The 14,388-nt window shown below is 35.1% G+C and overlaps 1 protein-coding gene across 2 annotated transcripts in view; it reads left to right on the forward strand.

The window, feature by feature from the left end:
• The window catches only part of LOC115337150 (contactin-associated protein-like 4), a 255,543-nt gene that overhangs the window by 163,357 nt on the left and 77,798 nt on the right, over positions 1-14,388 (forward strand). For both annotated transcript variants that reach the window (XM_030005219.1, XM_030005220.1), the window contains exons 6-9: positions 65-249; positions 2,205-2,348; positions 4,863-5,124; positions 13,465-13,614. In XM_030005219.1, the coding sequence (XP_029861079.1) occupies positions 65-249; positions 2,205-2,348; positions 4,863-5,124; positions 13,465-13,614 (741 nt within the window). The remainder of the gene's footprint in view (positions 1-64; positions 250-2,204; positions 2,349-4,862; positions 5,125-13,464; positions 13,615-14,388) is intronic.

The following is a 14,388-nucleotide window of genomic DNA, read 5'->3' on the forward strand; positions in this document are numbered from 1 at the left end:
AGTATATATTTGAATAATTATATTTTTATATGGAATTAATAGTTTTTATTTTTCTTCTTTCAAGGTGATACTAAAACTCATCCTTCTAATGCCCAAATTAATATTACGCTGGGCAGTCTTTTGGATGATCAACACTGGCATTCTGTTCTCATTGAGCACTTTAACAATCAAGTAAACTTTACAGTGGATAAACACACTCATCATTTTCATGCAAAAGGAGAATTCAATTATTTGGACCTTGATTATGAGGTGTGAAAATTACCTTTCCTTTATTACATTTATTAACTTTGTTATGTAAATGCAGTGAAACAAGCAAAGGAGACAGAACTGAAGGAAGTTTGTAGTGCTTAGGAATTTAGGGATATTCTGCCTCCTGAAGGAATTAAACAAAGAAAAAGAAATGTTCTTACATTACTAATGCTCCACTAGACTTCAACTCAAGATTTTCAGAAGACCATCTTTTTCATGTCAGAATTTATTATTTTAATATCTTTGTTTCAGTAGTGCTGCGAATGTGGTAAACAGTATGTAAACGTAAGGAATGAGCCCCAAATCAAAGTTACTATTTTATGGCTTGATGAAAATTATAATAAATCAGCATAAAACCATTTTAGAAATGTTTAGATTAAGACTTAAATTCCTGTTTAATCTGGCAAATGTACTGTGAAAAAATCTTGCTTACACAAGTAGTAGATTCATGAAAAGGAATAGATGTAATTTGCTGTGACAGTTTCCTACCTATGATTAAAAATACCACTATTTCGCAGTTGTAATGTGATGACTGGTTGTTTTATGTTTGCCCCTGTCCTGCTTGTGGGATAAGATAACGAGTGATAGAGCAGAGTGTCTGCAACCCATAGATCTATATTACTTTACTCTACTCATTCAAGTTCTTAAGCAGTTTAGAGTAAGATTTCTTGCTGTTCCATGTCTGCAATACTCCATTTCAAAAATATCATTCACAAGACTAAAGTCACAATTCTGCTTAAAATTTCTGAATCTAAGCCACAACTCCAAGGCTTGCAGGTTCATACCAATTAAAAAAAAAAAAGAAAAAGGAACAAAAAATGTTAGTTTTAACTGATTGGCAAATAGTTTTATTTTAGTAAATCAACCAGTATTGCAAATCATTTTTTCCTCTCTTCCACATACTGTACTTTGAAGTATGTGTTACCAATACAAGGTAGAAAGGAAAGCAAAAGCTGAAAAAATGCCTAAAAACTTCCAAAAAAGTATGAACCACTGTATTTAGAATTACATTTGTGACTATAAAAATGTCTCAATATGAGAAAATATATTTAATTTTTTTTATTAAATTATTTTGAATATTAAGTGAGATTTCAAAATTAAAAGATAAATAGTTTAAACTGACCTTTTCTACAATGTCAGCTAGAATAGCTTTGACATGGGTGAGTTCAAAAGTTCAGTTAAACTGGCATCCTGTTTCTGATGGTGTCCAAGAGTGGAAACATAGACCAGAGTATAACTCAGGTCACCCCTGTGGGAATGCTTTTCTAAAATAATCTACTACTTTCTAAGTATTTCTGCTTCAGGGACTTATTAAGACAGAGTGGTATTCTTGAATTTAATAGCTCTCCATGGATTTTTATTTTTATTAAATCTTCCAATCCCTTTCTGAACCCACATAAATCTACAGCATCACATCAAGGGAGTGCACAGCCTAAGCATTTTAAGAGGGAAAAAGTATCTCCTTTCATTTGTTTTGAATTTGCCCCAGAGTAATTTAATTTGATGTACTCTTGTTCTCTATTACGGTAGTTATTATTTGCACACAGTGGAGAAGTCAGGCTCAAATTTCCTAAAGAAGTTGTTTGCGAATTCTCTTCTCCCTTTTCTCACTGTCCAGTGTGGTCTGTATGTACTGGGCCTTGTCCTTCTTCTCCTTGGTTTTGCAGCTGTACTGGACCCTGAAAACTGATAAGACTCTATACTAAGCAACTATTAAAAGGCATCCTCAGAAGAAAAAAAAAGCCAACATTTCAAAGTATTTTAATGCATACATATGACTTGATACAGCCTAATTTTTGTTAGCTGTTCTTTTAATACGTAGATGTGATACAAGGAAATAGCCAAGCAGCAGATTCATTATTGGCCAGTCTTTGACTTCTGCTCTTATGCTATTGGCAACTTCTTTCCTTAGAAAATTACTTAATAGTATCATTGATTTCTCTTCTCTTTCTAAGCTCAGCTTTGGAGGGATCCCAGTGCCTGGAAAATCAGGGACATTGTCACACAGGAACTTTCATGGGTGTTTTGAAAATATTTATTATAATGGAGTGAACATTATTGACCTGGCCAGGAGGCATAAATCTCAGATCTACTTTATGGTAAGAGATTCATAGTTAAGAAAGAATAAATAAGTAAAATAGAGAAAAGGAAAAAACACAGCCATTTTCATAGGCAACACAGTTCTAGTAAAATCTATGTTTAATGAAAGAAAAATCAAGGAATCACTTAATTGGGCTATTTTATATTTGCTGCAGTACAGACTCATCCAGTAGACAATGCAGGATGCATTTTATTCCTCAGCTCTTCAGCTGATATTTAGATGTGTGTGATATCTCACTGTTGTGTGGTATCTCACTGTTGTGCATGTACAAAAGTGAGTACATCAGATACAGTAAGATGTATCTGAAATCATCGAAGCTCTGGCTTTGACTTCTGTGCCTGACTAGTAAGAACACCAGCAGCACATTTTAAAAGCCTTCTATTGCTGAGGACACTGATCCACTCTCTTTTCTCCAAAGCATTATAATTTTGATAGGTAAGTGCTGTTTGTCAATTTATACTGCACTTTGTCTGAAAAGCTGTAGTTTAGGTTGGTGGGTTTAATGCATTTATTGTGACATGGCCAACAGTTGTATTAGCCAAACCCCTACCATTAAAAGAAACGGTTCCAACAATAAATCAACTTTCTTCTGTGTTACAGAAGGTTTTCTATAAATTTTACTAAGTCTTTTGTTTTGTTGTTTTTTTTTCAATGTACTAAAGCCATCTCTATTTGCAGTATTTATTTATTTAGCAACAGGATATGCAGGGATATGATGGAAACAGTCTGTTCAAAATAATTAACAAAATATTAAATGCTTTGAAACTCCAAATCTTTTGATTTGGATTTCAGTTCAGAATATGAACAATCAAATTTGGTTGTCTGTCCCAGAAAAAATGGATGACAGGCATCTCTCCTCATATGAATCTCATCGGAAATATTCCAGAATTAACTAAACTGATACCTCTGTATAATATCCTGTCCATGATGCTGATGGATGTTGAGGAGAGGGCAGTTATAGGAGGTACTCTGTGGACTAATGAAAGGGTAGTTATGAAATTATTGTCATAGGAAATTTCATCATATTCATCTCGAATGACTTAAGATCTTGTACTGCTTTCAAAACTCTTTAGGAGATATTCTGTAATGTAATTGTGCCAGAAAATATCTATATTCCCATAGAATCCTTGTTAAGTAGCCACTTTGCTGGTCTGATACAGTATCAGGCAGCTGTCCAGATAATGTGGAGGGGGAATCTGCAGATGGTAAGCTTTTAACATTTAACAAGGTTTATTAATCTGATAACTTCTTTTTCACTATGGGTCAGTTCAGTTGACTATTCATTTCTCTACAGCTGAGTTCATAAGACAGAGCTTTAATTTATATATTTTTTTTCCTTTAAGAAAATGAAAAGAGATAAACTTTAATGTCTTGCCATGCCAGGGGCTAGTGAGTATTTTTCTTAAACTGTTTTGTTAGCTTTTTACTATAAGGTCAAAATTTTCTGTATGTTTAAAAGTTTAAAAGCTTTTTGTGTTGAAGAGAAGTTCAATGTACTTTAAATTCTAAAGACATTAATCCTTTAGTAAATGTCCATACAGAACAGATTATAGTTCAAATAGTGCCAGCAAGTCATTAGATCAAAGTGCATATTGTATCACTATCAAGGTTCATAAAGTACTCACTAATTCTGTTGTCAGATGCAAAAAATGCATTATTCCCATGCCAGTCTTCTTATCTATATCACTCAGTACAACCACGGATACAGGTTAAGCTCAGAGTTTGTCAATGAGCTCACCCATAAGTTTATTTCGGTACCTAAGAACCAGTGGTTTCCAAAGCAATCAAGCAGAAAATAAAGGCTAGGTGCCTAAATACACCTCATGATGTGGTCCATATAAGCCTGTTTGGAAACACGTTTCCTTCTGATTTATGATGTGTTTCACATTTATAGGTAGCAAGAGTTTATATGTGGAATTTTCTCTGAATATTTGTGAAAACAAATACTGGTGTCAGTGCACATCTCCAGTTGCATTGATTTGGAAAAATTGCTCCTTGGTCCGGCAAAATGTTTTTTTCTCAGATTTAACACTGCCTTAAACAATCAGTAGCCAAGCTCGACATTTTTCTCTGCATACAAGCATTTAGACCACAGCAAATATTTGTACCAAACATTGCATTCGGTGGCATTTTATCTGACATTCAGAAATTTGTCAAGTCCCTAATGCTTCCTGAAGCTCAGCCAAAACAGAAACAAAGTAGGTCTGTCTAACTCCCAAAGTATGATTAAATCACCTATGTAATTTTGGATGTTACCTCATTCACTCAAAGGTCCTTGCCACTCTTTGCTCAGGCAGGTATGTCTGTTCTGGTCAAACAACTAGGTAAATATTTCTCAAGCTGATGATGTTCTTGCGTATTCATACTTGATTTTTAGACTAACACACTCAAGTATTACAAATATTAGGTTCTATGCAAAACATTTTGAAACTCTGTAGTTTCCATACAAAAGTTCTCATGACCCCTTTTCCCTGAATGTTCCTAATGCCATATTTGTTTCATCTCTTTCTAGGGCAACATGTCCTTCTCATGTTTAGAGCCACAGGTGGTTCCTGTTACATTTCTGAGCTCCAGTAGTTACCTGGCACTGCCAGGCACATCAGGGCAAGACGAAATATTCATCAGTTTCCAGTTTCGCACATGGAACAAGGAAGGACTTCTATTATCTAGTAAACTACACCAGGCTTCAGGTGGTTTCCTCTTACATTTGAGTGATGGGAAAGTTAGAATCAGTCTTCATAAACCAGGAAAAGCACTGAGTGACATCACTGCAGGTAACAGAATTGAAGAAAAAAAAATCCAAGATTCCTACATATAAAAAAATAAGCTAATGTTAAGTCATTGAAATTAGTACCCACATTCTTGACTTCGTTTTATGAGTAGTATGTATGTAACAATGCTTTACTTTTGTGTGAATTTTAATCACAAATGTTTCTAAATACTTTCTTTTCTCACAAACATGTATCTATGCTTTTTTCCCCATGATTGAGTAGAAATTACTTGCAATAATATAGGCTGCAGAGTCCTTAGGTTTACATAATATATGTATGTAAAGCTCATGTGTATAATCTGGGAAATTTGAGATATCTAAGCAACTTTTTCAGTTGTGAAGTGTAAACAAGTTAATTTCTTACTCTGTCAAGCATGCCATTAATGTGTTTTTCACCATTTGTCAATGCCTTCACAAGGCATCAAGTAACTCATTTTTCTATAAAGTTATACATTATTATAAATATTATGTTTGTTATTTTCTAGAGATCTCAGTTACAGAGGTGTCCATTAAATTTGGACAGTGGATACCCAATAACAGTTTGTGTTCCAAAAGCTGGGCCAAGTTTGAGTTTACATTAAAAAACAAACAAACAAAAAAAATACAGTAAGGACCAAAAGAAATGCAGAAATTGAGGAGACTGAATAATTGAGGGCTAAAGGGTCACTTTTGTAGTTAATCACTGAATCGAGACTAGATCATCTACTTTTGGTAGTGTGCACTGCTAGGCAGCCCTCAGGGTGGAACTGAGATTTCCGAAGGCATACCCTTCAGTCTTCTTCTGAGCCATTTCCCTGTTGGTAAACAAATATATAAGGACAAGAGGATGAGGAAAATATAGTAAGATACAGTCATGTTAGAGAGTATCCAACTGGGATTCTGAGAAGCAGCTCACAGCTTTCACTTTCACTCAGTTTGGGAGCAAGGGGACTCCCCCTTTCACAAAAAGGCTCCTCAGTTTTTCTGAGTGCTGTTTAGCACTTGATGTGAGAACAGCAAAGCCGCTGGCCCAGCCAGCAATCTCCTTCTTTCATGAAATGTGAGACCAGGGCGGAGCTGACAAAAACTCTATCTTGCACGACTTTTTAAAAAATGGTGAGAAGCAATAACATCACCATGTGATAATATCAATACCTTCACCTAGCAGCACTTTGTCAGTAGTATACTAGCTCTGACACTCCATGTATGACAGCTGCTTCAGAGTTTCTCATCCTTTATGTAAACAAATTGAATTTTGCTCCTTTCTTATAGAAGGATAAAATGGTTGTTCCAGAATGACTTCTCAGACAGGAAAAACAAGACTAAAGAGATTAGGCAGATAAACGGGATTCCAAAGGATATATGAAGATGAGGAAATGTGGCTGGGATTGGAGTGGTTTCTGTATGGGCAAAGAAGATGACCAGAGACCACTAGTTGGAGGAATGTGTCATAGAAGCAATGGGTAATTTGGCTGCAGAAAACACAATGATGATATCCAAAACATCAGTTGATCCTAGATTTATTTTGAACTGTACACAGCCATATATTTCATATTTCATCTTCATAGAGCAGGAATCTTATCAGTGAAAAAGAAGCCAAGTTAGTTCCGGTAACGTAATGTGTAAACTGAATTAACAGGTAAATAACAAGTAGGAAAACTGCATTTTGCATTGGTATTTAGAAAACAAGTTAAGGATTTGAATGTGTGAAGAATTTAATCTTGTACAGAGCATATTCATTGGATTGATAGGAAACAAGCCAAAGGCATCTTACAGGAGAGTTTTCAAGCCACAATATAGATGGCTTAATGACACTGTTTAGTGCTAGTTTGTCTTGAGCAATAACAAATACAGTAAGTAAACTAACCAGTTACTGAAATAAAAATAAATAATAAATAATAAAATAATTATCATAAAAATTAAAGCCTCCAAATCTCTTTTGTACCCCACAGAATTAAAAAAATTACATAAAAGAGGGAGAAAACTTCATAAAAATGTTTTAATCAGTACAAACACAAAATAAGCATCAGCTACCTAAAATGTTCACAAATCATGTGCTTGGCAGTGTAACGGAGAGAAAGAGAGCAAAGCAGAGCCAAGCAGAACAAAGAAACAGCCACAGGATTTGAAGATGAGGCCTCCTTAATCTTAGTTCTGTGCCCCTGTTTCTTTTAGATTTGATTCCTTACTTCAATTCCTTGTACAAAATGAAAATTCCTTTGAAGGGAAAAAAAAAAAGAAAAAGAAAAAGAAAAAAGAAAAAGTTAAACATAACTGGAGCTCATTATGTTTCTACAGGTGTATAATGATTAAAAGTAAAATTTTAAACAGTTGATTATTTTAATTCAGGAAAAGACTGTAAGCCAGTAATGACCACGGATAATGCTGAAATTTACATAAATACTTTGATCCTGTTTCTGTGGGTGATAATAGGATCAGCCCTGGTATTTGTTATAATCTGAAATAACTGATGCACAAAGAGTACCATTTTAAAGACAAGAGGTTTCCCTAGGCTCACCATTTGAAAATGTCAATTCCTTAGTAAGAATGTCAGTGGTATGTAGTTAACAGTGATGAATTTGGCTTTCTAGGAGCTATTTCAATTGCAGTTCAATTAGGTGATGTATGTTAAAGAAACTATTGCCATGCAGCATCATTTTAACAGACCAGCTGAAGGCGGTGGCACTTTTAACAGTTGTAGACTTGCACATAGAGCAATTTATTCAATTTCAAAGTTGCAACACAATACACAACATATTAGCTGAAACACCCCTAAATAAATCTTGGCAGTCTATGCTGAAACAGAATTTAATGTACTCGTGCTATGTTAAGCTTACTCTTCATGAAGTCTAACAGGAGGGATTGCATTTGTCTTTGTGAAGAAAGAAACTACTGCAAAAACATCTTATTCTCTACCGAGAAAAAAGTTCTGTAACAAAACCATATGGGGAATTTTTTCTTGAGTTTTTGAAGTGTTTATTGTTACACTCACTGAAGCAATTCAAGTCTGCTTTTTCAGATTGAGTAATTAAATTATGGATGGCTGGACAGGTTTGTTCCCTACAGGCAAGGACTTATGACCTGACTTTCACACACAAACACATGATATCTGAAAATTAAATCAGAGCATATTTCTTTGTGCAAAGTTCTTAAATTATAATGTGTTTTTTTAAAAAATTTCTTCTACTATATAAAACGAGGAGAATGGCATGCTAATTCATGAATTATTAAGTTATAATAAGCTGTATCCTTCTTTTACAGAACGGTTGCTTAATGTCTTTCCTTTGTAGCCTCTTCTGCAAGCTATAAATGTTTGAGATCTTATTACTCAGTTTCTTCATATGACCCTGTCTTTCTATGCAGCTTTTAATTAAATGATGTTAACAATCATTGCATTTGGTGGTTATACTTCAGACTAATTATAAATTACTTTCTCTAAACTAGTTTTTTTGTTTCTCGCTGATCTCCTAATAAGCTATATACATTGGATTTTTATATGTGTTCCTAAGTTTGGATGTCAGTGTTCTGCAAGACCTCCCACAGACCTTTTTTGTGTACTTAGATATTAAAATGATGGAGGTACTACTAATGAGAATAAATGGATATCTTGTTTAATAGCTACCTTATTATGCTCTAAAAGTTCAATTGCTTTTTCCTTACTTGTTTCTGATAAAGCATTTTTAAAATTCCTATTAGAGCACCAGACAATATAATTTTCAGATGGAATGGAAATGTTAGCAGTCCATTGGCGTCCAATATTTGTATGTTATACCACTCCATGGCTTTGCACCAGCAAATGTGAATTTAAGGTTTTTAATTTGAGGGCTACAATGAGCTCTTTTCTCAGGAGTGTTTTGTGCTCCCACAAAGGCATTCCTCAGTCCCCAGACTTAAATGAAAAGGACTTTTGGGAAGTCTTAACTTGAGCTAGATGAACAACATTTATCATCTCTAATCATGCCAGCCTGTATGAAGAGGAGATAAAATATCCATCCCAAAATCATTTAGTAGGTCAGTATGATGAACTAAGGTAAACAAACCAAAATGTGCAAAATTCATGTAATTGATTTTCCAGTAACCAAAAAAATTTTCTACTTCAGTGATTCATTCAATCTCCTCCTTTATGTTAGGGCGTTCTCTGACCTACCTTGACAGTCAAATTTTGCAATATTTGGAGTATGGTTTTCTCACCAGAACAAGATGTTACTGAAGCAGGATGTAAAACTAAGAATTAAAAGCTATGTTCCTTGCAACAAGTGAAATGAAATTACAGAATTTGTTAGATTTCATACCTTCAGTAGTGACATAGATAGTGGGATTGAGTACATCCTCAGCAAGTTTGCTGATGACACCAAGATGAGAGGTGGAGTTGATTCACCAGAGGGAAGGTATGCCATCCAGAGGGACCTTGGCAGACCTGAGGAGTATGTGAATGTGAAGCTCATGAAGTTCAGCAAGGTCAAGTGCAAAGTCCTGCACCTGGGTCAGGGCAACCCCCAGCATCAATACAGGCTGGGGATGAAGGGATTGAGAGCAGCCCTGAGGAGAAGGACTTGGGGATACTGGTGGATGAAAAATTGGATGTGAACTGGCAATGTGTGCTTGCAGCCCAGAAAGCCAATTGTATGCTGGGCTGGATAACAAGAAGCATGTCCAGCAGGTCGAGGGAGGTGATTCTGCCCCTCTATTCCACTTTCATGAGACACCGCTTCATGTGCTGTATCCAGATCTGATGTTACCAACACAAGAAAAACATGGACCTGTTAGAGTGGGTCCAGTAGTGGGTCACAAAAATGGTCAGAGGGCTGGAACACCTCTCTTATGAAAAAAGACTGAGAGAGTTGGGGTTGTTCAACCTGGAGAAGAGAAGGCTCTGGGGACACCTTATTTTAGCCTTTCAATACTTGAAAGGGGGCTTATAATAGGGATGGAGAGATTTTTTTTTTCTCAGGGCCTGTAGTGATAGGACAAAGGGTAATGGTTTTAATCTGAAAGAGGTTAGATTTAAATGTCCACCCCTGGAAGTGTTCAAGGTCAGGTTGTATATGGCTTTGAGCAACCTGATCTAGTAAAAGAAGTCCCTGCACATGGCAGGGAGATTGGACTAGATGATCTTTAAAGGTCCCTTCCAGCCCAAACTTTTCTGTGATTCTCTGATTCTCTGATTACTAAAGGAAAAGATAGCATATTGCAGAGATGTGATTTAGGAAAATATCATTCACTTCAAGTACCTCTACAAATAAAGAAACTCCTTGCTTCATCTTAGAGATGAAGTGAAAGAAGCTGGAGCTTTTGTTAGCTGTGGATGGAGGCTAGAAAGAGGAAAATAAGTGAGTAGGGAAATAAACCTTTTTTAAGAACTATTTTCTGAAATAGCTAATCTTAAAAACACAGTGTAACAAGTGGCATTATAAACTATATATATTTTATAATTTAGTTTCTTATTACAGGATAATCCTACAATAATTTATAGAAGAAAACTAATTGTACTATTGGGAATTGGGAAAAAAAACTTTCTCAGACTTAATTTTCTGTGCTTTAAAAAATACATTATTCATATTCTTTGTTTTAGTATACCCATTATCTCTTTGATGAAAGACTATAGTTCACTGAGGTTCACAGTGGTACAAAAGACCTAAGGATGCTTTATTTGTTTGTTATTATTTGTTGATTTTTATTTGAAGTTAGTAAAAACTTTTGATATATTTGATGATTTCTTGCTGTAAAATAGTACTAAAAAAATAGGAGAGATAAATAATAATACTTGTTAAGTCTAGAAACTTCATTACATAGTGTGACTCATCTATACCCATGATATTGCAAGACAGCAATAATATTTTTCTGATGCTTTATCTACTCTGTTTTTTAAATGTCTGTTACACATTGTATTATCTAGCCAAAATACAAGTAGAGCCAAAATAGCTAGGCTTCAAGGCTTTTTCTTGATCCTCAGCTCAATACTATGCCAGCCTTAACATAAAATACATCAGCCTGAAGGCTGCTCTAAGTTATAATAGCTGCCACCTGTACAAGGGGGCTTCTTCAGCAGTTGGACATCTTGAAAACATAGGGAAACTCTAGTCACTCCCTCCACATTGCCTGTAGGACTATGTAAATCCTTGTTACCAAAAGATTACCCCTCTACATGCGACCTTTTGGTAGCCAGATGTAATAGCATTAATACTATTTTATATTGTGTGGTATAAGGTTTCCAATTTTTATTTTAGTAAAAAGTCTATCTCTATAAATATCATGAATATGGAGTTTTACAGAAGTAGAAAAAACACCTATTTACTCATAGATGTAATTATTTACTCTAACTGTAAGTGTACTGCTTTGATTAGCAAACTCAAATGCCACTTCTCAAGAAGATTGCAACCAAATAAGTAATGCTAGAATGGTATCAGAAAACATGTGACTGCAACCCTGTGCTTTCTGCTGTTATAATAGAAAGGTGAATTGTTCCTGAAAGTGCAACACAAAGATAAGAAGATCTGTTAGCCATAGCTTTCATATAATTCCACTGAAGCTGGGGATAAAGCAAAATATTTAAGTTTTCTTATTTTGCAGTCCCTAATAAATCCAGTGGTTCAAGTAAGGAAACAAATAATAGAAAAAGTGTATAAGACTAATATTATATTAAATACATTAGAGAGATTTTCTAGATGTTAATTTATCTAAATTTATAATGCAATTCTAAGATTTTTCTCTTGATTGTATGCTGATCCTGTGTTTAGACTGGAGTAGTTAACAATATATGTTTCCTAGTTACAATGTAATTTAGCTATTTGAACCTTCTGATCTTTCTATTTTTATTTCTTTTCCTTCTGTTTTAACTACTCAGTTAACTGGTGAGCTGTTTCTCTAGAACATTGTCATGGTTTAACCCCAGCCAGCTACTAAGCACCATGCAGCCACACACTCACTTCCTCCCCCACCCACCACCTGGTGGGATGGGGGATAAAATCGGGAAAAGAAATAAAACTCATGGGTTGAGATAAGAACGGTTTAATAGAACAGAAAAGAAGAAACTAATAATGATATTGATAACACTAATAAAATGACAATAGTAATAACAAAAGGATTGGAATATACAAATGATGCACAATGCAATTGCTCACCACCCACCAACTGACGCCCTGGGCGGTGATCCCCCACCTCTACTTCCCCCAGTTTATGTATTAGACATGACATCACATGGTAGGGAATACCCCTTTGGCCAGTTTGGGTCAGTTGCCCTGGCTGTGTCCGCTCCCAACTTCTTGTGTCCCTCCAGCCTTCTTGCTAGCTGGGCATGAGAAGCTGAAAAATCCTTGGCTTAGTATAAACACAACTTAGCAACAACTAAAAACACCAGTGTTATCAACATTCTTCTCACACCTAACTCAAAAACATAGCACTGTACCACCTACTAGGAAGACAATTAACTCTATCCCAGCTGAAACCAGGAAAAATATACAACACATTCTAGAGATGAGTATTGAAATACAAGAAATTTCAAGAGGGAAATCACAGATCACAAATCATACACACTCTGCAGTCGAGAAAAGACTTTACATAATTCAAAGGTTGTATTCTTTGTTCTTCACCAAAAGAAGTATCTCTGTTTTGAAGAACATTCAAGAATGTGATTGACTTAAAGTACTTCTTAAAGATAATAATGTGCTTACATACTGCCCTGTAAAAAATTTATTTCAATATATATATGTAAGTGCTTTCCAGAATCAGGGCTTTAGGCTTATTGCTTTGTGGCACCTTACACCTACATAGCCGGAGGTAACGTACATTGGTGTTAGAGGCTAAATGCTCAGAAAATTTTCCCATACATTTCCAATAAAGGAGACAACTGAAAGAAGAATAATCTTGCAACATTGACATGACAGTTGCTGAAGCTTTTAGCATCTACAGGATTTTGCTATTTTACTGGGTTGCAATAAAATGGATACCTTTAATTTTAAAAGATGAAGAAATCCTTTGTAATAGTGCAGCAAAAATGTGTATTATGTGTAAAATACTGTATCAGCCATCACAATGATATCTTAATGGTAACCTCCTCAGATTGGGAGGATACTTTTCATAGTCACTACATCAAATGGATGTATTACTAATAATTAGGACTATTACAACAGTAAGACTTATTCACTGAAGTACTTTTATTGTTTCTTTATCGGATGTGAAGCAAGGGAAGGGACAGAGACATTTGTGTTCTTTATTAATATTTTTTCTTCTTTTCATTATCACTTGGAATTTTGATGTGGGCTATGATTGCACTACCAGTCTCTCCTCCTTCCAAGCCTATAATATTCAGGTAGTATAACAAATAATGGATGTTCATACTCCATTTTGCTTTTTCTTTTCCTTTCAGGTGCTGGATTAAATAATGGCCAGTGGCATTCTGTATCATTCTCTGTCAAAAGGAATCGTATCAGTGTAATAGTGGACAATGAAGTGACCTCATCTGCTCATGCCTCCATACCTCTGCAAATTTATTCAGGAGATGCTTTCTACTTTGGAGGTGAAATATGTTGTTTATTTATGCTAGCAATATCCCACAGTTAAACATAATTTTTTTCCTGACATATCTAATCAAATGGTGAGAATTATTTGGCTTGCCTCAAGTCTTCTTTGCTTAGCTTGGATATCTCTCAAAGGATCTAGTTTTCAGGTGCTGCTATGACCTTTTTCAGTTTTTGTTTCCTTAAAATTTTATAATGTTGGGTAGAATAAATTAACACTCTAAATCCTTGGTCACATTTTAGAACATCTTTTTCTGGTATCATGCTCTGATAATTTAATACAGCCTGGCTGACAATCAGACAGACACACAAAGGTCTTTTTTGTGCACACTTGTGTTGCTAAATGAATTTTTTGTGAGAATCTTCCACTGGGAGGACTTCAGGTTTTCACCTTAAGTGAATGCTTACTTACTTGTGCAAATATCCTCTTCACATGATACACACTCTTAATTTTTTAATTTTTTTTACCAGAGTGACACAAATTTCCTATGTTTGGACAATATAACTTATGCCTAAAATTTATGTTTAGATATCATCATTTCTCTAGGAATACTGACAATTATCTGTCACCAAGTGGCTTTGTCATTTATCACATACATGGTTACTGATAGAGTTGAGCAGGAAATCGGCTGGACATGCACTACACAGTAGCAATGTTAAACTATCTGAAAGCATTATTCAACACTAACCTAATGCTTCATCACTTAGTAGCTTAGGAATTCATGACTGAACTATTTATTAACAGTTCTCAGATTTCTGAGAAAATTGAAAAA

The sequence above is a fragment of the Aquila chrysaetos genome, chromosome Z (assembly GCF_900496995.4).
Source record: "Aquila chrysaetos chrysaetos chromosome Z, bAquChr1.4, whole genome shotgun sequence".
Taxonomy (NCBI): Eukaryota; Metazoa; Chordata; class Aves; order Accipitriformes; family Accipitridae; genus Aquila; species Aquila chrysaetos.